The sequence below is a fragment of the Chiloscyllium plagiosum genome, chromosome 30 (assembly GCF_004010195.1).
Source record: "Chiloscyllium plagiosum isolate BGI_BamShark_2017 chromosome 30, ASM401019v2, whole genome shotgun sequence".
Taxonomy (NCBI): domain Eukaryota; kingdom Metazoa; phylum Chordata; class Chondrichthyes; order Orectolobiformes; family Hemiscylliidae; genus Chiloscyllium; species Chiloscyllium plagiosum.
Window position 1 is genome coordinate 37,869,569 of NC_057739.1, and position 24,676 is coordinate 37,894,244.

At 38.1% G+C, this 24,676-nt stretch overlaps 1 protein-coding gene across 2 annotated transcripts in view; it reads right to left on the reverse strand.

The window, feature by feature from the left end:
- The window catches only part of ass1 (argininosuccinate synthase 1), a 162,714-nt gene that overhangs the window by 17,488 nt on the left and 120,550 nt on the right, over positions 1 to 24,676 (reverse strand). For both annotated transcript variants that reach the window (XM_043720419.1, XM_043720420.1), the window contains exon 12: positions 5,529 to 5,660. In XM_043720419.1, the coding sequence (XP_043576354.1) occupies positions 5,529 to 5,660 (132 nt within the window). The remainder of the gene's footprint in view (positions 1 to 5,528; positions 5,661 to 24,676) is intronic.

Genomic DNA, 24,676 nt, shown 5'->3' on the forward strand with positions numbered 1-24,676 from the left:
AGCAAAGACCTGAAATTTTCACCTGTCATCTTTGATGCAACACTTCCCATTGAAAAAATGATAAATAGATTAATAGTGGCACATGAATTTCTCATTTAAACTAAAATGGATTTCTACCTTGGAAACAGTTCTGCTGGTAGTGGTGGAAAAATCCATCTGCAACTTTCAATAAACTGTAAGACTCACTTTTGTTTCACACTCAAACTGAGGAATATTCATGCTGGGAATAGAACAATTTTCATTCTTCTCATCTATCAAGCACTTTTACGGCAGTTACATGCAAATACAAGTTAAAATTAAGTTCAGAACAACAACATTTACTTTGCTGGTGTGACATTTCAATTCCCCACATCACCTATCATTCTGATTTGAGTAAAATTGACAAATTGTTTTGTGTTACAGACACAGAGGCAGTAAGGGAAATGGTTATAAATTATTTCACTTAAGACTTGAGCTTGGAGAACTACAGTTGTTTCTTCTCAGTATGGACATTATTCAAGCTCAAAACCTAGAGGCAAAATGGTATTGTGCTTCACGTCAGGGGAATTCATTAAATGCAGTGTGACAAACTAAATTCTATCACTCTCGTGTTCCAAGTTGTATCAACATGGTGCCTTTATTACACAGTTAAGTTTCAGTAGGCCATAGCAAAAGAAAACAATTACTTTTGTGTCTCAAACCTCAGTTTTCTGTAGTTCTGACACTATTCTTAAGTAGAAGCACTGGTTACACAGAACAGGGAATCTCTGACAAAGAGTCTGCAGAGGCAGAACATGAACCAGAGTACCTTCCACACACTTGTAAACACCATTCCTGTCCAGTCTGCTGTTACTAATGGAGAAAAGTAATTAGGTATTTAGTGTTTCTTAGATAATAAAGGTATGCAAGGCGCTGCCATTCAACTAACCTCTCATATCCTTCAATCACCCACTTAACCTTTTCCCTTTCATTTTTTTTCCAGAGAAGGCAAAAGAAGCCAACGTATATCACCCTAGTGCTGTTGAAATCCAGGTAAGTCTCCAACCTTTGGCTCAGAATCTCAAGTAAATATGGGACTGTCTCAACTCAAATCCTAAGCTTGGTCGACAGTTCAAAAGACCCCTGATAATGACAAAATCGGTAATTTCAAGTACACATCCTCTGCTGAATGAAACAAATTCAGTGATGTAGTGCAGATATAATTTCCACATGGGTTTATCAGGAAAGGGTAAAAGAAATTTTATTTTAACATGACTTTGCATTGAATATCAAATTGGAGAAATGTTTTATTTCCCAGCAATAGCAATTAGAAAGAGACAAAAAGTATTTTAATCCTTTGCAGACAAAAAGGATTTTTAAAATAATGAAAACATTGTACTATTTTCCTCGGATGGTGATGGCTATCACGAGGGGACATAGATTTAAATTGAGGGGCGATAGATATAGGACAGCTATCAGAGGTAGTTTCTTTACTCAGACAGTAGTAGGGACGTGGAACAGTCGTAGACTCACCAACTTTAAGGGCATTTAAATGGTCATCGTATAGACATATAGATGAAAAGGGAATAGTGTAGCTTAGATGGGCTTCAGGTTGGTTTCACAGGTTGGTGCAACATCAAGGGCCGAAGGGCCTGTACTGTGCTGTAATGTTCTATGCTCTATTTTTGACGATGGAAATGAGAACTTTGCAACTAAAAAACAAACTTTGGCCAAGGATACTGAATGGTGCTTTTGACATCAAGTGAATCATGAGGGTAAGGAAACCTTCTGATGGATCACTGACAGCCCTACATTGGCTGATAATTCAACATTCCTCAATGCTGAGGATAGACGATAGAGATGAAGAGTGAATTTGGCATAGTTCAAAAAGTCTTTGTATAATTGAATTCAACAGGTGTAAGGAGGAAACCTTTCACTGGTAGGAATGATACCTAGTGCAGAGGAAGATGGTTGCGATTGTTGAAGGTCATTCATCACAGTCCCTGGATATCTTCTAATCAACCTGTACAGAGATGTTATGACACAGATCTGGAGCAAGTGGGACTTGAACCAGGGCCTCCAGGCTCACAGGTAGGGACACAACTGCTGCATCACAACACTCCTTAATACTGAGTGTATCTATACCAGATGGACTGCAGCAATTCAAGAAGTTGGCTCATTATTCTCCTTAAGGGCAATTCAGAATGGGCATTAAATGTTGTTTTTGCTTGCTATACTAACATTGCATGATTAAATAAGAAAAAAAATGTTTAGGTTGTGAGGCTGATACATGGGAATATTTAACTTTGTGTGAGAAGAGACTACTTCTCAAGGTTGCACAGGCCTTTATCAACTGCCCAGAAACAAGGACAGGGCACAAGATCATTCCATTGACATTATATCACGATTTCACAAATGTCTTAAAGAAAGATCATTTTTCTGTGATTACTATTGTCCCAGCAAGAACATTGTGCAGTAGCAGTTCACTGCAGTATGAACAATTGCTTCACTACAAAGAAAATGTGTGTGTGTGTGCTGAGGAGGTTTGCTTATTTACACGTACGGAGGTTAGATCTCCAGGTCTAAACAAGTTATTTCTATCAATGATCTCAATCTTCCTTTTCCAAGGCTTGTGCTATTTCTTTGTAACCAACATCCAAACATTAATAAAAATAAATCCTATTAACTTCAAGCAGCTCTTTAAAAGACAATAGGATTAAACACCTTGGCTAAACCCTAGGAGGAGGATTTACCAGTTCTTAAATCTTTTTAAAGCATTCACTTCAACAACAGGGAGCACTGACAAAAGCAAATAATCCTTGAAGCAAGAGGTAAATTGTAGCATTTTAAAAAATGTTCTCATTGGACGTGGATATTGCTGACTGGGCCAGTATTTACTGCGTAATTGCCTTTGAGATGATGATAGTGAGCTGCCTTCTTGAACCACTGCAGTCTATTTGTTGTAGGTAGACCCACAATGCCGTTAGGAAGGGAATTCCAGGATTGCAACCTGGTGGTAGTGAAGGAACAGCAAGTTCAGAATGGTTTACAGGAGAACTTGCAGATGGTGATGTTGCATGTACCTGCTGTTCTTGTCCAAGATGGAAATGGTTATGGGATTAGAAGGTACTGTCTAAGGATCTTTGGTGAAATTCTGCAGTACATCTTGTAGATACTGTGCTTTTTTTCTCATCTTCCTTACAAAATGGACAATCTCACATTTTCCCATTTTATACTCCATTTGCTGTGTTTTTACTCACTCACTTAATTTATCCCTTTGTAGCCTCCTTATGTCACTTTGACAACTTACTTTCCTACCTATATTTGTGTAATTAGTACATTCAGAAACCATGCATTTGGTCTGTTCATCCAATTCATTTATATAAATTGTGAAAAGTTAAGGTCCCAGCACTGACTCCTAAGGTACACTTTCATTACATCTTGCCAACCAGAAAATTACACATTTAGGCCTACTCTCTGTCTCCTGTCAGTCAGCCAGCCAGCCAGCCAGCCAATCATCTAACTATGCCAATATTTTATTCTCAAAATGATTTTTTTTCCCCCCAAGATAATTTTTGATGCAGGACCTTATCAAATTATTTATTCTTTCATGGGATATGGGAGTCACTGGCAAGAGGAGTGCAAGCCATATTGCCCTTGAATTGGATTGGCTTGATTCAACCATGTTAGTATGAGTCTGGGGTCACATATAAGCTGGACCGGTCAAGAAGGAAGACCTCCCTCCCGAAAGAAAACGTGCGAACCACAGATTTTCCACACCAACTGATGATGAAATCATGTTTACTATTACTGTCACTCACTTTTATATTTCAGCTGCAGTGGTCAGGTTTGAATCCATATCCCTGGAGCAGTGGCCTGGCCTTCAGATTACTAGTCCAGTGACATTAGCACCACACCACTTGCCATAACTCCTCTGAACTGCCTTCTTGTAATATGTAAATTCATTGATTCCTCTTTATTCACATACATGTTACTTCTTCAATATCCTGATACTTGTTAGATGCATTTTGGGAGGTTTAATTAGAAAGATTCTTCATACAGAGAACTGCTCATCTTCCAGTTGTGGGGGCACCATTCTGAGCTATTCTAGGTCAATCTCATCTTTTAAAAAAACATGATTCTTGACATGGAGAAGGAAAAGAAAGGTGCAAATATTCTTCCACTAAAATCTCAGATCACTGCTTAGAGAGTCTTCACAGATTATTGCACTGCTGACATCCAGAGCTGACGTGAGGGCTAGGATTTTAAAATTAAGTGGGATCCATATCAAGGGCAGACAGACTCAAAGTTTAGTGCAATCTGCCTCTGTAATGATTCACTGCCACAATCCCCATCCTGAACTAATTTCCATGAGGGCAACTGGGGTCAATTTTTGATAGTTACTGCACTATTTAAGCCTCTTTCTCATGTTGACTGAGATTCTCAATTGGCAATGATCTAGACATTGTTGTCCAGACCAATGTGACGAGCTCAGGCCAAGATGGGGAGGGGTGATGGATCACCTGAGAGAACCAATATCCACCCATCACAACAAATGTAACTTTTTTAAACAGTGAAAACAATTTATCTGGGCCTTCCCTGTCTCTTCCCTGCCTTCCCATCTTCACTTCAGAAGCTTCCCGCTCAGCTGGTGGGGATGCTAACCAAAGCCTCTCATTGGCGGTTACATTCATGGAGTATTTTCAGCATTTTCTACGTTTATTTCAAGATTTGCATAATTTGCAGTATTTTGTTCTTAGCTGCATTCCTCTGACAATAAACCAGACAATAAACCTTATCATATTTGACCTCAAGATATACTTTTGAGCATATATTCACATCTTCTCTAAGAATGTCCAACTCCTCTCTGTAATATTAACCAATCTCACATCTCTTTCAGCTTATTTGCAGCCACAATCATCATTTATGTTTTTATCACCAGATTGAATACTCCAACATACTCCCAGTTGTTCTCCCGAATTAAACTCCACAAAAACTTGAGATGACCCAAAACTTTGCCGTCTTAATATGTCTTAATTTCCAACAAGTTATATTCCTATCACCTACATTTATTGACCTTCACTGGCTCACAGTCAAATTCAAACTCCTCCATGGATTTGCCCCTCACTATTTCTAATTTCTTCCAACTAAATTATCTATATTTCTCTAACTATGGCCTCTTGAGCATCCTCAAATTTAATTACTCCTCTACCTTAGGTTGCTTTGGCCCCAAGGTCTTAATTATCCTTCTTATACCTTGCCATCTCTCTATTGTTTTCTCCTCCTTTCAGAGCCTCCTTATGACCCCTCACTTTCAGCAAGCTTTCGGTCATCTGACCTGTTATGTCCTTATGCAGTTGAGTTTGTGTGTGCATGTATTTGTGTGTGGCGTGCACATGTGAGACAAACACCAATAATTCTATGTCCTCTGATTTCCACTCGAGTCTCTCAAATAGATTTTAGAAGAAAATACGTACCAATAGAACTGAAGTTTAAGTAGCTTGACTGGGTTATCTTAAAAGCTTTCTAGCCCTTAAATTTGATTATTTTCCACAATTTTCCTTGCTTACCGTTGTACAGCTGCTCAGAAAACTTCAGTGACAGTTGCTGTTTGATTTTCCTCACTTCCTTGTCCATGGTGAAGGCCTCAATGTCCATATGAGCTTCATGCAGAATCGTCCCACCTGGGGTCTCATAGATACCTAACCATTTACCGAGAGAAGAAAGAAAAAAGGAAAAGCAGCACAAAAAATTATTGTTGAGTGACAAAAATAATCACTTTTCTGACAGAAACAGAGTTGGGCACCATTCAGTCCCAGCTTGCTCTAAAATGCATCTGTCATTATCTGCTCACTGGGACTCAGACAGTCCACTTCACACCTTGCAGTGAAAATTTCCAGATTCCTTGTTCTATCTGCACTCATTCTGACTAAATGACAGGGTTTAAGCACTGATCCCCTCAATGTATGCCCAGTGGCCTCCCTGAAAGCCTGTAATTAAACAACTGCCAGTGAGCAGAGAGAAACTCAGCTGTGAAAATTAAGCTGTCACCAAGTCCTCAGAGCAGGATCTCCTCTTTATCCGTTCAAAGGGAAAGCACTTGGAAAAATCTGATTAGGTTTGTAAAATACAGCTCTAAACTGCTTCCTAGGTTTACAGTCAGTAGCGGATAAGGAGATAAAACAAAACCAAGTAGTTTTATCTCTTGGTATGGAAAGTTGTGACAATTCAGTTTATTTAGTTCCCTTAAATGCTTCACAGGTGAAAAAGTATAAAAATATTCTTCTGCTCCGTTCAATCCTAATCTTCATAATTTAATGTAAAAAACAGTTTACATCCCACAAATCAATTTGTTAACTTTTGGATATTATTTTTTATATTTCTCAATATTCTTGTGTATTCCTACCAACAAAATATTAACTGCCTTATGACTAAAGCTCCCGAGTTTGTTTTTGATCTTAATTTTTCTTTTATTTCTGGCAGGTTCACTATTGTTATGTTTATAATTATAGGATAATTTAATTAGCAAGAGGACTATTATACCAGTATTCTCACAGATAAAGAATTCCCCACAAATTTCAAAACTAGATAGTATTTATAACCCCAATCTAAAGTTATTGGTTTCCTTGTTGAGATACAGTTTGACTACAGCCAGTTATACAACGGTACCTCACCCAACTGACCATTCACTATGCGTCAGCTTCCTTTGATACGATCAGCACAATATTTAACTGCATGAAGCATCGCCGATATGTACATTTCTGACCTCATTCACACATTTACCTTAACACAAAAATAACCCTGTATCAACAGGAGCAAGCTTGGCAGAAGTAACAATATGTGGTGTCAAACATTTTCAATTCAGATCACAGTCACCTTTATTACCTGTTATCCCAATGAAGTCAGTAAAGGTGAAATAAAGAAATATATTACATGCAATTGTAATATATCATAAATGCTTAGAACTGGGTTTAAAACAAAATTCACATTTTATGTTCATTCTCAAAGTCGACATAAAAAAGACAAAAGCTACTTTGCTTATGCCCATCTGGTGATATGAAGATATTATTGCTGTTATTTAGAAATTGGATTGTTCATTTGATAAGTATTGAATGAAGTAAGCACATTGGCACCTAGTCCATAGTGAACCAATTTCTTTTGCAAGTCTTAAAACAAACATTAAACATAAAACAAATACTACCACAAACAAGCTTAAAAGCTATATTGTGCAATTCTAGGGATGCCTTAACAGTACTGAACTAAAGTGGACGTGGATGTATTTTTTAAGATGAATGGATTCCTAAATTACATCTTGCGTACCAGTTTTCCTCCAAGACAACAAATTTCAATGTGAACACGTTGAATTGAGATCCACCAGTAAAATGGACTATGTTGCTAAGAATTAAGGGAGGTCACGGCATTAATTTAAATTTTTACAATCTCTACCTTCAATATTTCAAATATTCAGGAGGGTTAACATGATGCTTATGATAAATTATGCAGAGAATATAAACTTGAATCATATTCTACAAGCTACAGTATGAAACAATCAGTCGAAACTTCAAATTGGCAGAACAGTGGGTGATCCTCACTTAGAGTGGGACTTTATAAACTGTGATTCATTGTACAATGCAAATTGGATCCTCTCCTACTATTATTTACAATTGTAAGTGTTACTTTATAACCACTTTGTCTTTTCAAGCTGGGACCTCTGGGGGGTTTGAAAGCTTCTGCATAATACAGAAAATGTTAGCTTAATAGAAAGGTAACACTTTCATGATAACTGTATGTTATTTATAACCAACTCTGCAGAGACTCTAACATTTTCAGCCCATTAAGTGGGAGGTGTACAAGGTGCTGCTCCATGGTGCTGAGGCACAGGTCATCAAAGACTGACCTGCAACTCAACAAAAAAAAACAAAAAAAAAGATGACTTGTAAAATGATTTGTAAAGTACTATTTCTATAATGACCACATATTTCAAATATTTCTTTTAAAATCCTACTTGAAAATGTATTATTCTCTCCCTGATGTAGGAAGATTTCATACATAGGAAAATCACAAGCCAGTTAAATTTGTTTACAGTTTCATGACACACAGCACAGGAGGAATTCATCCTCACAGATTTTAAGTCCCCTCCTTCACAACCCACATTCTCAGTCTGAGAGCATATTCTGTCTGACAGCTTGCTCTCAAGATAGAGCGATATCTTTGTAATCTCTTGGAGACTGGCAATTTAGTGCCAATTTTGTACTGAATTATAGGCAGTTTTGCAACATAGACCAGTAAGTACAAGGAACTGTGCTGAGACAGCCCAAACTCATTTCATAAAAGACAGTTGCATCCAGGTCAATGAGGAAATTTTCTTCTTTTTGATCTGTAGTGGATTCATACCAGATGACCACACACTAGGAGTGAAATTGGCACCTGTATATGCTAATAACACAAAATGGACAGATAGTGAATTGGCAGCCACAATGATGAATTTTCTTTTCCATTTCCATCACACAATCAATAATCAGTCATAGGAATGGCCTCATGAATAGGGTAGTGAAATTGAAATTCTTCAACTCACTCATAGGAATAGGAGTAGGGCACATTCAGCCCCCAAACCTGTTTCAATATCCTTAACCTCATATACCTGTCTTTATATTTTAAAAAGTCATATTGATACAATGGGACTGAAGAGAATGACACTGTTGCAATGTTTTAGGAAAGAAAGAATTGGAACATTATTTACCCTGCATCTGGCCATATGACTGACTGAAGAATGCATAACACTGATACAGTTCTGGGCCTATCCCAGAAGTAAAGCTCCTGGAGTTAAGTGTCCTACCTGCCAAAAATTTCCAATAAATCAGAGACTGGCATCTCTTCAATGATTGATCAGGTCATTGGGAAGTTGGTGTCTTCTAGTGATGTTCTATCAATCTTGGCTCGAGGACAACACAGACCCAAGCACAGGTGAGTTGTAGAAAGGTGGTCATGTGGGGGAGGTTTGGTTGTCAGCAGCAATGACAATGAGCACTTTTTTCTTGATGCTTCTTAGAATGACTGCAAATAAACATTCCAGGTTTTGCTTTTTGGACTACAGATGCTGGAGATCATAGTCAAAAAGTGTGGCGCTGGAAAAGCACAGCCGGTCAGGTAGCATCTGAGAAGAGTCGACGTTTCGAGCATAAGCTCTTCATCAGGAATGTGAGAGATGGCCCAAGGGGGCTGAGAGATAAATGAGAGTGGGTGTGCGGCTGGGGAGAAGGTAGCCTGGAATGCGATAGGTAGATGAAGGTGGGGGTGGATGATGGTGATAGGTCAGAGCGGAGGATGGAGCGGATAGGTGGGAAAGATGATGGACAGGTGGTACCGCCCTCTTGAACTGTCCTAAGTTGGAGGGTTGGATCTGGGATAAGGTGTAGGGAGGGGAGAAGAGGAAACTGGTGAAATCAACATTGATTCTATCTGGTTGGAGGGTCCCAAGGTGAAAGATGAAGTGTTCTTCCTCCAGTCGTCGGGTGGCTAGGATTTAGTGGTGGAGGCGGCCCAGAACTTGCATGTCCTTGGCATAATGGGAGGGGGAGTTGAAGTGGTCAGTCACAGGACAGTGTGGTTATTTACTGCAGGTGTCCCGGAGACGTAATCTGAAAAGTCCCACAAGTTGGCGTCCTGTCTCCCCCTTACATTAATTCCCACACACTTAACTGCTGAGACAGGAAGGTGACAAGGTGGCAAGGTACCCATCTGCAGCCCTCCTGCCTGGTTAAGTGCCCACCCACCAAGGGAGGATATCAAATTCCACCCAGATTCAATAAACTTGAAAAGTCTTTCATTCAAAATGGCATCCATTTCCCTGATGAGCATAATAAATTCAAAATTCTTACAACATATGGCACTTACTTTGATTGTGACAAGTGAGGTTACAATCCTATATATACACACACACAAGGTTTTTAAAAAAGTACATGCTTTCCTAATATCTATCTTATTTAACACTACAAATTGGAGTAATTCACTGTAGATAAAGCCTAAACACAGTCAAACACTCTAGGAAGAAAATCATTTATGCAAGGTAGTGTGTTTTTTAGTTTCATCATAACATGCTAAATGAATTTTAAATGTTTTTCTAACTGTTCTTTTTACCTGAAATTCCAAATATAATATTTTTTACAAACTCGTAATGCTTTGTAAAACAATTATTAGTGGTGTGCTGAAATCCAACACTGTAAGGAATTAAAGATTGTGCCAGGGACACAAGTCAATTCAGAGCATTATTCCTTTATTGCAATAGTGGAGATTTTTAATACTCTTTTCTGTTAAGGATAGGGTGGCTTGAGAACTGAGGAATGCCTGATGAAGTCAGTCAGACTTAGCAAAGACACTTAGACTCTAACAGGATATTAATCAGCAGAAAAGCAACATGAGTTAGGAGAGAGTGGAAGCAGATTGAAGGCAGTCACTGGAAAATGGCATCATTTGGAACGTTGACATTTGTTTTCTCTTTCCTTCCAATTTTTACATTTTTTTTTCTTCAAAGCTTAGAGGGGAAATTTCTGCCAATTGCAATAGTAACAATTGTTTAAGCAGTTTTCAGCCAAATTTGTCACATCTATCATAGTCAACAGAGCATAAAAAAATGAATATTTTATTAAATTGTAGTTTTCTTACTCATTACACTGAGTGAATCTGACAATTAGTTTATTGGTGGATAAACAAAAAAAAAGAGATGGGTAAGTAAACTTTGGAAGCTTGTAATCTTCCTGCATTTCAGTATAAAGCATGTGAATTGTAGTCTTCCATCAGGAAATGAAGGATGACACGTGTAAAAATTAAGTAATTGCCTGTCAGAACTAAGTCAAATAATCTGTTCACTTCATGCTGATAGGCACTCAGCTTTATTGCAGATTTTATGCACTGCAGGTCCCTGATGTTCTCTAATGAGCAAGGATATAGTAAGAGACCAAAAGCTGCAAGAGTAATACCTGGTTTCACTCAGTTCAATTCTTTGTAAGGGAAAAAAATCCACAAAATTCATAATTTTGCTCAGGGAAACAGAAGGTGTACAGCAACTAAACTGCTTCAAATGCCTCTGCTTTCACATGAAATTTAATGATATCTGAAAAAATAAACGTGCAAGGCCAGCATTTCTTGCTCATCTCTAATTGCTTTTGAACAGGTAATAATGAGCTGCCTTTCAGAGCTGTTACAGTCCGGTTAAGCAATCAGACATGCCAACAGTCAGGTCAGGTTCTTTTCTCTGCAGTTTGAGTGACACATATTTTCATTTTCTCAATCAAGACAAATACATTTGCTGGACCATATTTTAAGCATTAAGTTAAGAAGAAATATTGTATCTTATCATATGTCTCAGACATGTCCCCAAACACTTTCACAAAAAATGAATTAATTACGCAATCACTTCTATGTATGTAAATATGTCAGTGAATGTCAACCATATTGCAGTCACATGCAGGCCAGGTAAGTAGATTTGCTTTGGGAAGGCCATTAGTGAACCTGTTGGAATTCTATGATAGCAGTACATGGTCACTATTAGACTAGGTTTTCAATGCAAAAAGTCATTGCATCAAATTTCACCATCTGCCATGGTAGGATTCCAACCCATGCTCTCCAAACAGCAGCCTAGGGTTCTGGATTATTAATCCAATGACATTACCACTATGCCACCACTCCACATTAATAAATCAATTAATATAGGTAAAAATAACAGCTCGACAGTTTGACCTGACTAGGAATGTGAAATCTGTGCTAAAGACACACCTCATACAGCAAAGCATTATTCAAAACTCTAAAAATGTTTGTACTTTTATGTTTAGCATCTAGTTCTTTCCCCTCACAAGCTTTCGTACCCATCTCAATTTTTGTATGTGGCCAGTACTTTGCTGTATTTTATTTCCTTGTTCTCTGAAGCTCCTACATTGTTCAATATTCAGTTTCTTACAATAACTTGATTTCCAATACCCTGAATTTTCCCTCTGCTCTTTCAGGTGTATTGGGGCTGTGGAACTCGGATTCTTGATATGGAAAAAAATCTGACTGCTTTGATTTCTGAAAGGAATATACTAAGTACCAAAACAACCTTGTATTTTAAGATAAGGTCTCACTAAGAAACTGAGCTGAAATGTCTGACTTAATCAATGCGAAGGTAATAGAAAACCTGATTGGGTTGAGTGCCTGTTATCCTCCTTGGGAAGATGCAAGTTGGAATTAAGATGGATCATTAGGGAGATCTCGACATCAAGCCTGGGTTGACAAATGTGATCGGAGTATCTTAAACACTGGCACCAAGTCTCATTATAGCAAAAATACAGAAGGAAATGATTCCATATTATAGATTCCTATAGTTAATAATATTATACATTCACATCATGAAAACTGTTCAGTTTAGCTAAATTTATACTGAACTATAGTTAAACCTACAGTATTTACCATTTATTGGGAATGCACTTTTCTCATTTAATAACTGATCCAAACCTAGACACTAAACAAATTTTACCAGAGTTGTTGACATACTAAATGAGAGAAATCAGATTAAATATGGAAGTTTACAGGTGAAATTAAGAAAAATGTAACAAATGAAATAAGATAAATGATAGTTGGCAGCTTCAATTCAATGCAAAAGTCAGTAGATTTTTTAAAAAAGGATTGTAAGATTCAGAATGTAAAATTACAGAAACTAAAGCTATGAAGTTTTTTTTAAGTAAAGGTAGAAAAACATCTTTTTTTTTTAAAACGCCTCAGCAGTGAAAATAAAGGAACAAAGTTGTGTTGAATTTGTACAAAAGATTGGTAATATTATTGTTGGAAATTGTGTGCAGCTATTTGCAATCCATTATAGAAAAGTATTCCAAGTTATAATTATGAAGAGAATTTGTTTTTATTTTTCACAACAACAAAGAAAGTAAAGGGAAGAATTTAAGAGATTTTCAAAATTACAAATAGCTTCTCCAAGGATAAATACTGAATGATTTGCTAGTGCTTGACAAATTGATAATAAGATCAAACGGAGAAGCTCGAAGTGGCTTCACACAGCCTGTTATTACAATATGGAATGTTCTACCATGAGTGACTACTGAAGCTCAGTCTAGGGCATTATTTAAAAGGAATTTGTGCAAGTACTTGAAAAAAATGTATATGAAAGGATGTATGAGAGAAATGGAATTAGAGTAAATAACTCCAATTTGAGGAACTAGCACCAGCAGAGACACAATGACCTCCTTCTGTGCTGCAATTTCTATGACTTCTAAATTGAAGTATTAAATTAAATATAGCAGAATTAAGCTAAATATCACAATAATGCGAAATTCTAAGGTTTTGCAATACTAGTCCTTGGTCAGCAATAGGGATCAGGATGTAGGCGCACTTTGCTTTGACAGGCGTTTGATGCTAAAAGGTTGTGGATACAAATCTGACTAGTGAATACAGGGCTGCAAAGGCAAAGTGTTGGCAACTGCACATCTGGTTCATAGATGACGTGAAGTCTGACATTTCAAGGATCTTTCGCTCACCCACTTGCAAGAACTCAGAACAACAGCAACAGCTCTTCAACCACAGGTACAGATAGGAGATGCCTCCTTGGCAACAATCTGCCCATTGTTCATAAAGACCTTTATAGATCATACATCGCCACTTGCCATTCTAAACAAATTATTGTTTATGAATTAATAAATTCTTGGAAAGATCCCAAAGTATGCAAGCAATCACTGCTATAACATTGGAAACAAGGCTTTGAACTTGATTGTCTGATCATTTATGCCAATGCTGTTTGTGAGACAATCTGTTTTATTGATTTGGTTGTAGGATAAACGTTGGCTGGTTTTCTGGCACTTAATATGAAAAGTTCTTAAAAGGGCTAGTTTTGCCAGCTACTACTAGTCAACTAAAGAGTTGCCTCATCTGCATTCCGTGAATTTCTATCATGTCCTGTATCTGTTATCTTCTGAAAATATGTGGTATTTATTTCTCACTTGATCATGGGTTTGCTTTACAAACTGCCAGTCAAATAGCAGTCATGACAATTTTCAAACATTATTGTGCCTGTGTTTTAATGCAGCTCACAATCATCTGCACAAACTCAAATAAAGGCTTCAACAAAAATCAATATGTGACTATTATTTTCAAAAGTAGCCTTGGAAGATCAGAATCTCTCTCTACCCACAAACCTTGTGTTTGTCAATTAACAATAACCTATAATGGGCCTAACAATTCTTTGATAATCCTGACACAATGTATTCATTGATGTATTTTATATGAAGTGAATTTATCTTTATTAAATGAATGATGCATCAAGTTTTAAAGTGAGGTTGCAGATATAAAGCTTTTTAATTAGGGCTTTTGTTTGACTGGCACACAATGAAAGAACTGTGAAGCTTGAGGTGTTAATGCTAATTTTTGGATTTGTTCACAATTTCCTTTTTCTCTAATCCAGGAAAGAACAGGAGTAAGGAATACAAAACAAAATAAATTGAATACAAAATATTTTGTTTTAAATGTCATGCCTGTGTAAACAAAAGCACAGGCGATTAAAATGTTAATAAACACAGAAACCCATTTATGGCATTGTTTGTCTATTCACAACTGCATAACAATCTGGAAAAAGGTTTAAATGGGACTGTTTACACAAACCTCACATCAACTGTAACAAAGGCAAGCTGTCAACAGTTTCACCTGGCCTTCTTATTCTTTTCCTGGGTTCGCGTCTACATGGTATTTAGATTTTTAAAAAATAGTCCATTTATTTACAGCTAGTTCAGCTTCAAAGTCAGCAAGAAATTGTTAATGTGAATAACCACAACTAAAAGGGACAGTTTTGATCTCTGCCTCTCTAGCCACCTTGAATGGTAACATAAATGCCAAATGGTTTGCTGTCAGAAGTAGCCAATATGTCCAAAGGGAGGTCGAGTGACCTGTGACTTTATCAGTTTCTGTAAAGGGTAGGAAATCACTTTTATGTCACTGCCTTTACAGATCACTCACTGCCACAGTTAATTGTTGCCATATTGAACAAAGTATTCACTATTTAAAATTTTGTGGGAATTGCAAATACACCGTGATTGAGTTACAGAAAAGGTACTGCAGTATGAACAAAGGTAGAACTAGAAAATAACATTATAAAACTGTTTCAGAGATATTCCGACAAATGGAAATGACAGCATGATTATAGTTTTTGCTGGCCAGTCTTCTTTCTACTTGTCTTGTCCTGAAGCCAACAACTCCTGGCTGAAATAAGGCTCAATTAATGGCATGCCCAAGTAATCATTATTCCTGAGTGAGGCCAGCCTTTAGCTGGTTAGATTATTAATCAGTTTGCAATGTTTGTGTGCAAGATTTGATTGATGCACATGTGCATCCAAAGACAGATGTCCTAGCTGACTTTTTTCCTCCTTGCTTTCATGAATTGTAGCATTCTGATCCAAACCCACCGACAACTTGCACTGTGTCAAGATACAAGCTATGTGATCTCAGCAAAGGTGAGTTATCAAAACTACAACCTCCTGGTTTGTATGGCTCAAGTCACGAAACATACTCAAGGATCTAAAAGAAAATACCAAACATTCTTTGTGCGACATGACATATTATTCTATTACAATTTCAAGCAACTTTTGTACAAAACCAGATAATGCAGTTTGATTCTAGTTTCAGAAGAGTTCTAATTGTATGGGTATATGAATGGGAAAGGTTTAGAGGGATATGGGCCAAATGCTGGCAAACGGGATTAGATTTATTTAGGATATCTGATTGGCTTGGACATGTTGGAATGAAAAGTCTGTTTCTGCACTGTATATCTTGAAGGATCTCTTCAAGTATGGTTATACTTCGATACAAAGAATTCATTGTGTACGGTCTCCAAAAGCCACTGCAATTACTTGCCAAAGCTCCTTGAACAGCATTTATATTATCTAGAAAACAAAGGCTGCAGATGCAGGAGAACATCACCACATGCAAGTTGATCTCCAAGTCTCACACACCATCCCTACTTGGAACTAAACTGCCATAGCTAATTGTTGCTAGGTCAAAAAATTAGAACGTGCTCTTAAAATGCTCTTAATCGTGAATGTACTACCTCACATAGAATGCAGCAGTTCAAGAAGACAATTACAGAAGGGTAACTGATACTGGCCTTGTCAGTGAGGGTCACATCTTAACCAAATAAAGAAACCATTGATCATCTGAGAGGCCTTTTCCATGTAGACTAGTTTAGATTAGATGTGTTAGATTTCCTACAGTGTGGAAACAGGCCCTTCGGCCCAACAAGTCCACACCAACCATCCAAAGAGAAACCCACCCAGACCCATTTCCTTCTGACTAAAGCACCTAATACTATGAGCAATTTAGAATGGCCAATTCACCTGACCTGCACATCTTTGGACTGTGGGAGGAAACCGGAGCACCCGGAGGAAACCCAGGCAGACAGTCATCCAACGCTGGAATCGAACCTGAGTCCCTGGTGCTGTGAGGGAGCAGTGCTAACCACGGAGCTACCATGACTACTGTCTCATACTCTTTCACTACAATCTTTTCGTCTCTTTCCATTTGGAAAAAAAGGTGCTACAATGTCAACACAACTCAAAAGTTCTTTAATCGTTTACCCTTAGCTGCAAGTACGTCCCCTTACATTGATTAGGTTGAACAGTGAGCTGTCTAATATAAAATGTTTTCTTTACACCTCCAAAATGTGAAACTCGTCTTTTTTGAACTTTCCTCTAACAATTTTAATCTTTGGTTTGCTATTACCCATTCAATGCTTCCTCTTACATCCAATGTTCTTTCCTCTGGCTTTCAATTCTGACAGTGCCTTGTGCAACCCTTCATTGGATTTCCTCAATTTAGTAAAAAAAAAGTTCCTTAGTTCATTTTTCAAAGCTCATCACCAAGAATATTTCCATAACTATTCTTATTACCCTTTGTGAATTCGATTACCCATCCTTTTTACTCCCATTGTTTTATTTTTCTCTGATGGAAAAAAACTGGCTCACAAAATACAGCTCATTATGCTTAGTGTACAATTAATGGGACTTACGAAGGGATGTAAATTATCCCATTAGGTCTTAAGAAGCTTTGAGAGACAGTTAATTATGGTTTTCACAGTTGTTATTGATTTCTATTTAGCTCTGATTACTAGTTAAATTAATTCAAACTCAGAACCCAGAAGTATAATCAGCTGCTCTTATTTACTCTAGTTCTATAACAAACATTCCCTAAAAAAAAAGAAACAAACATTCCCTTCCTATTTTTCCCTCATCTTTGGTGTTATTGCCTGGTCACTAATAGGCTTTGCATGTAAATTAATCAGTCGGAACATGGGTGATTTAGCGATGGTGGTTAATAAATGAAAAATATCACAAGTGATTTGATGGTGGGTAAAAAGTCAGTCGGTTATTTGTGATAGCACTTTCGGATATAAAAGAAAATACCAAACATTCTTTGTGCGACATGTCACATTATTCCATTACATTTTCAAGCAATATTTGTACAAAACCAGATAATGCAGTTTGATTCTAGTTTCAGAAGAGTTCTAATTATATGGGTAAATGAATGGAAAAAGTTCAGAGGGATATGGGCCAAATGCTGGCAAACTGGATTAGATTTATTTAAGATATCTGATTGGCATGAACAAGTTGGAATGAAAGGTCTGTTTCGTTGCTGTATATCTCTTTGACTAGAATTGAATTATCCATATTAGAGACAGGAATTTTCCTCTGGAACCAGGAAGAGAAGTTGAGTTTCTAGATCCTGAACCTGTCCTTGTGGGGACAATTAGTTATTGGCTCCAATTTTCACTGGGGTGCTCCCTTAATTGGTCCAGAGATGGGTTTAGCAGACAAATAAGGGTGGACGTTTGAACCCGGAGAACTAACATTTTCTAGCTGAAAAGGAACAATAGATTGCAATAGATGGTCAGTAAAGGAGAGGTGAAATGTTTTGCACTACAATGGGTAATGCCATTCTCTCTTAACCAGATGCTCGGAGTTTGAATGCCATTTCAAGAGGTGGGTTCATAATATAGCTGAACAGGTTGTGTATCGACCTGCAAACTCTTCCCTCACACACCAATGGCAAATGCAGGAGAAATTCCTGGTCAACCACATAATGGAAAGAAAAGTGGAGCCTCTATTATCACTATTTGTAAATCTGGATTACCATGAGAAGTTTTTTTTAAATTCACTCCTGGAATATGGGTGCTGCTAGCATTTTTTGCCCATTCCTAATTGCTTTTGAGAAGGTGGCAGGGAGCTATCTTCTTCAGCCACTGCAATCCATTTGGTGTAGGTACATCCACAATGTTGTTAGGGAGGTGTTGGAAGGGTTTAGAGCCAGCAACACGAAGCAATATATTTCTAAATCATTATGGTAGATGGCTTAAGTGGAAACTTGCAGATGGCAGTGTTCCCATGTATCTGCACTATTCCAGTTGTGGCTGTAGGATGGAAGGTGCCAAGGAACCCTTGGTGAATGTCTGCAGTGCATCTTTTAGATGGTACAAATGGCTGCCATGAATGCGGTGCCATTCAAATGGGTTGCTTTGTCCTGGATAGTGTCAAGCTTCTTGTGCATTGTCAGAAATGCACTCATTCAGGCTGGTGGGGAGTATTCCATCACACTATTGACTTGTGCCATGTAGATGATGGACTAGCTTTGGGGAGTCAGGAGGTGAGTTATACACTGCTGGTTTCTGAGCCTCTAACCTGCGCTTGTAGCTACAGTATTTATATGGCTAGTCTAGTTCAGTTTCTGGCCAATGATAACCCCCACGATATTGATAACGGATGATTCAGTGATGATAATGATGTTCAATGTCAGGGGGCATTGGGTTAGATTGTCTCTTGTGGAAAATAGTCAATGCTTGGCACTTGTATCATACAAATGTTATTTGCCACTTGTCACCCCGAGGAGGAGGTGAGGACTGCAGATGTTGGAGAGTCAGAGTTGAAAGGTCAGATGAAGGCCTTATGCCTGAAAGGTTCACTCTCCCACTCCTCAGATGCTGTCTGACCTGCTATGCTTTTGCAGCACCACACTTTGACTTGTCAGCCCAAACCTGGATATTGTTCAGGTCTTCCAGCATTTGAATGTGGCCTGCTTCAGTATCTGAGGAGTTGTGAATGGGGCTGAACTTTGTGAATTGATCATCGAACATCTCTACTTCTGACCTTATGATGTAGGGTGCTCTTTGATGAAGCAATTGAAGATAGTTGGGTCTCAGACACTATCTTGAGGAATTCCTGCAGAGATGTCCTGGAGCCTAGATGGCTGATCTCCAAGAACCACAACCATCTTCCTTTATGCTATTTGTAAATCTGGATTACCATGAGAAGTTTTACACTCCTGGAATATGGGTGCATATCTCACCAACAGAGTTTCTCTCCTAATTCTCATTCACTCCAATTTTTTCTAACACTTCTTGATGTGGCACTTCATCAAATGTGGCCTCGAAGTCAAGGGCAGTCACTCTTGCTTCACCTCTGGTATTCAGCTCTTCTGTTTATGTTTGTACTAAGGCTATATTGAGGTCATGAACTGATTGGCCCTGGTGGAATCCAAACTGAGCTTCAGGGAGCATAAACAGATCAATTGGCCCATCAAATCTATTCTGCCATTCAAAGATAATTCTCAACTCCACTATACTGCTTTTCCCATAACCATTGAATTTCTTACTGATTTAAAACTCCATCTTGAATTTACTTAATGACCCACCCTCTGTGCTAATGAATTTTACAACTTCATTACCCTCTGAGAAGAAATTCCTCTCATCTTTGTCCTAACTGAGTGAACTCTTACTGTGAAATCATGCCCTATGATCCTAGACTCTCTCTCAAGGGGAAACACCACGCATGGGACGACAACATGCATCCTTCTTCAGCAAATCTTAAAACTTGGGTAAGGAAGATCAGTGGGCTGAATGGCTGATGTGGATCAGATTGGTGCCATGAGCACAGTGTTTTGATCCCTATATTGGTTGAAGGGGATTTGGGACTTAATGCCTTGCCCCACTCATAATGGAATTTGCAGCACTGTGGGTGGGATTTGCCTTTGGGCAGAGAACAGATGCATCTCTCTAAATCTTTTCAACTTAAAATTAACACAGAGTTTGTGTAGTCAATTCACCACTATGGTGAGGAGGAGACATCCATTACAAGGGCCTCCAGGCTTTTGCAGCAGCTTCCCAGCCTGCAAAATCTTAGTGTGTGTCCTTTATTTGGTCTCAATAGGTTCTTAAACAGTGAAATAAAAGCAAAATTACTCTTAATGCTGAAGATCTGAAACAAAAACAGGAAGTGCTGGAGAAACTCAGCAGATCTGGCAACATCTGTGGAGAGAGAAACCAAGTCAAACGTTTTAAACCTAATAGTCAGGTAATCTTGCTACACTCCATCCAGGGATGGGATGGAACTGGGAATTGGCAATCTGGGGCTATTTCTCATGCCTGACTACTTGAGCCCTAGATTTCAACAGATATTTCTTCCCACATATATTAATTGTCTGATAAATATTGGGATGAATGTTACCATAAAGTACAATGGAGGTACATATGAAGGCATGAGGCAGACAAAAAGTGACTTGGAACAGCTCTCTGTGCTGTCCTGCCTCTGAGAAGGTTTCCCAGAGGCAGGCTGACACAGGGATTGGTCATTTCCTCCACTGAGGCAAGCAGCCAATCAAGGCTACTCTTAAGGGCCATTTTCCAAACCTACCTGCATTTTCCTGACACTGGACCAAGCAACTGCTATGAAAAGGCCATAATCACAGCTACACCATTCTTGTGGGCGTTCTTCAGTTTTAAATTTTTAGCATGTTTCCAAAAACTCCCTGCACTTACTTTTCTATCTCAGTAGTGCCTTTCACTCCCAGTGGATTACTGACTGGCCAGTGCTGTGGGTCCTCTGATTTCCAATTAAGATACTGAGATCCCCACTTCGGAGCCTACTTCATAAAGTTGTACTGGTGCTTGCCTTAATGAAAATTATGGGCTCAGGATCCACACATGACTCTAATGGGAGGCTAAATGGGAACCATGGCTAAAATTCAGCCAATGAAACTAAGTCGAGGAGATTGATGACCTTGCCAACTGTCCTGCACCACGCACCATGGCATGCCAATAAAGTAACATGCTCATTACTTCTCAATTGACGTGCCTGACATATTACCTGAAAAGAAAATTTATGAGATGTCTGCCTTGCAGCCTAATGGATGCTATTATGGAGGTTATTTTACACAGGAATGAAATTTATAATTGTAGGCATGCAACATTTTGATAACAGATAAGGTAACCATTAGAGTTCAACTGGTTCACTAGATGTCATTACCTAGCTGCATTGATGTTAATGAAAAGTTAACATTCCCTGCTATATTAATAGAAATCAAATGGCACACCATTTCCACTGAGAAATTTACTCAACTGGTCTTCTAGCTATTATATCATGGAATGATCAAAAACATTGAGGGGCACAATGGAGCTTACATTAATTGCCATTAACAGGACAAGCTAATTAGTGATTGAATATTAACCACAATTTACTGAGGTTTTCTTCTTTCAGCTGTTTATAACAACATTAAAAGATCCCAGATATTATCAGTTTAAACCCACATTTGTTTGTTGAAATAAGCCACACAAATTAAAATTCCAACTCCAATCTGATGCCCATCAATTGGGCCTCCATTTGTGTTTTGACTGCAAATCCCCATTCAGTGCCAAGAAACGGTGTGTTCATATCTGTATTATTTATAATTTAAGGAAAATTTTGTTTTGGCTGAAATTGTGAAATTCAATTTCATGAACCAGAAGTGGATAACCCAAATCACTGCCGACAGATGGACACAGCCAAACCCTCCAATTACCTAGTATCAGACTCAATGGATACTGAGGCCAAGAACAAATTTATTTGATTCAGAAACTTGTATTGCTCCCAATGAAAGCATGTAGTCATAACATACAAAACCAGAACTTTCAGTGCATTTTCCCCGATGAATACTCTTGCAAAATCTATAGCAGAATCACAAAACAGGTGATTGGATACCCAGGTATTTAAAAACATGCCCAACCTATAGCTTCAAACAAATCTAAAATCTCAAATCCTTCAATACTAATGCTGTTTTAATCAACTGCAGAAAACAAAACAAAGGGAGTGTTTTTAGTCCTTTATAGCATTTGGGACATATTTTGATTGAAATAAAATTCTCAGTGAAACATAAAATGTTTTCAATTGGAATAATTCTGCACAGCATATGTTCATGACGTTGAAATTACGGTAGGCAGACTTCCGCTTCAATTGATATACAGTGTTCCAAAAGATTTATAGACGTTGAAGAGAATATTAGTGCATCTATATTAAAAGAGGAGGGATTCTAGTGAACACGTTTGGTTGGATATTTTGCTCAGAAAGAGGTAGGACAAGTTGGGAAATTTCCCAACTTGACAGGTCCATTTCAGTTTCATGGGATCCATGAGACCCAATTTTTGTTGCAGGAGGCGAGGGCAGTTTAGGATTGGGTCCACTGAACACAAAAGCAATGCTTTGGTGGATCCGGGCATGATGAAATACTGAGGTGAATGGTTAGAAGGGCCGACTTGGTTTTGAGGTACTACTGATTCCAGTTGGTTTAAATACTCTAGCTCTCAAACTTCACATTTACTTTCCCTTTCACTCACTCTCCACGACTACCGCATAACTCTTCCATTTTAACATCCTACACTCACTCCTATGCCCTTTCGTACCCCCATAATATCTTCATACCAATTCATAGCCCTGACCCCTTTTATCCCCATAACCAATCACCTTGTGTTCACCATAGGCAGATATCAGGAGAATGTGAAGATGACAGAAAATAAACTTCCAGCAATCTAATATAGTTGTAACTCATATACACTTGACAGTGTCAAATAAAAATTATCTTTCAAGAAACCCATTCAAATCTCAAGTGGTAGATCTCATTAAAAAAAAACAAACTTATACTGAGTCATCATATGAAAGACAGATAATCCTTCAATAGACTCTTGTCAATCAAACTGTGAACTTAGAAATCCATGTTGAAACTTAGCCCAGCATTCACAATGGTATGATAATAGACTTTGAGGGAATGTCAATAAAAAACTCTAACGAAACTGCACAATCAGATGGAAGTCCTTTTTCTAACCTACAAAGATAGGATATCAATTGAAACTTTCAACAGAGTTTTTTTTAGAAACACTTGTTGATATATAACCCCTCTATTCAGAAGGGTTACAATTACAGGCCACAAGACACACAGTTACAGGCCAGTTAGACTGTTTGTCATGGGGGATACATTAGAATTGAACATTAGTACAATTATGGTTGAGCACATAAAGACACTGAGGAACCAGGCAGAGTCCATATGGCTTTGACAAAGGGAGATCATATTTAACTAACTTATTGGAGCCCTATGAATAAAAGGATGAGAATAAAGTGGAGCTTGCAGACATACTATACTTGGATTTTCACAAGGCATGTGGTAAGATGCTGCATCAAAGGCTTTTGTGGAAAATAAAAGCTCATGGTATGAAGTACAACAAATCAGCATGGATAGAAAATTGGGTGGCTGGCAGAAAGAACAGAGAGTACGCATAAATGGATTTTTGTTTGATTGGCAGGACATAACAAAAGGAGTTATGGCAGAGTCTGTGCTGAGGCTTCAACTTACAATTTATATCAATGACTTAGACGAACGGAGCAAAGGCTGTTTAGTTAAATTCACAGATGACAATATAGGGAGAATGCATGTTGTGAAGAAGACACATGGAAGTTGCAGATGAATATAGAAGGATTGAGTCAATTGGCAAAAATCTGGCAGGTGGAGTGTAATTTGGAAAAATGTGAAACTGTTAACTTTGGCAGGAAGAATGAAAAAGAAGAAATTTATACAAATGGAGAACTGCAGAAATCCAAGGTGCAGAAGGATTTTGGTTTTCCAGTGCATGAATCATAAAATGATAGTTCGCAGACACAGAACATAATTAAGAAGGCTAAACAGATGATATTTTTTGTTCCAAGTGGAAATGACCATAAAAGGGTGTAAAGGTGTTATACCTCAGTTATACAGGACATTAGTGAGACCATATCTTGCATAATGTGTGCAGTTTTGATCTTCTTTAAGGAAGAATATGATGTATTGGAGGTTGCTCAGAGGAGGTTTACTGGACTGATACTAGAATTGGTGGGTTGTCTTATTAGGTTGTGTGTTGGACAAGCAGGGCTTGTTTTCACGAGCATTTACAAGATTGAGGAATGACTTGATTGAAGTATGCAAGATCCTGAATGGACTTGACAAGGTGGATGGAGAAAGCATGTTTCCTCTTGTGGGTCAGTCTGGACCAGGAGAACTGTTTTAAAATTAGAGGCTGCCCTTTTGGGACAAATGAGGAGAAACCTTTTCTACAATGATGAAACTCTCTGTTGCAGAAGGTGGAGAAGGAAGGTTTTTAATATTTTTAAGGCAGAAGTGGATCGACTCTTGTCAGGTAGAATAATCAAAGATTATTAGGAATAGTTCAAAATATGGAACTAAAGCACAAGCAGATCAGCCATTATTTCAGTGACTGGTGAAAAATGCTCGATGGGCCGGATGTTCTACTTATGCTAATACTTTGTATGTTTGCATGTTAACAGTATCAGCCTCTTTTTATCGTGTGGAGGAGCAGGGATTGGAAACACTTCAGGTGACAATACATAACCTTATCCACACTTTGAAT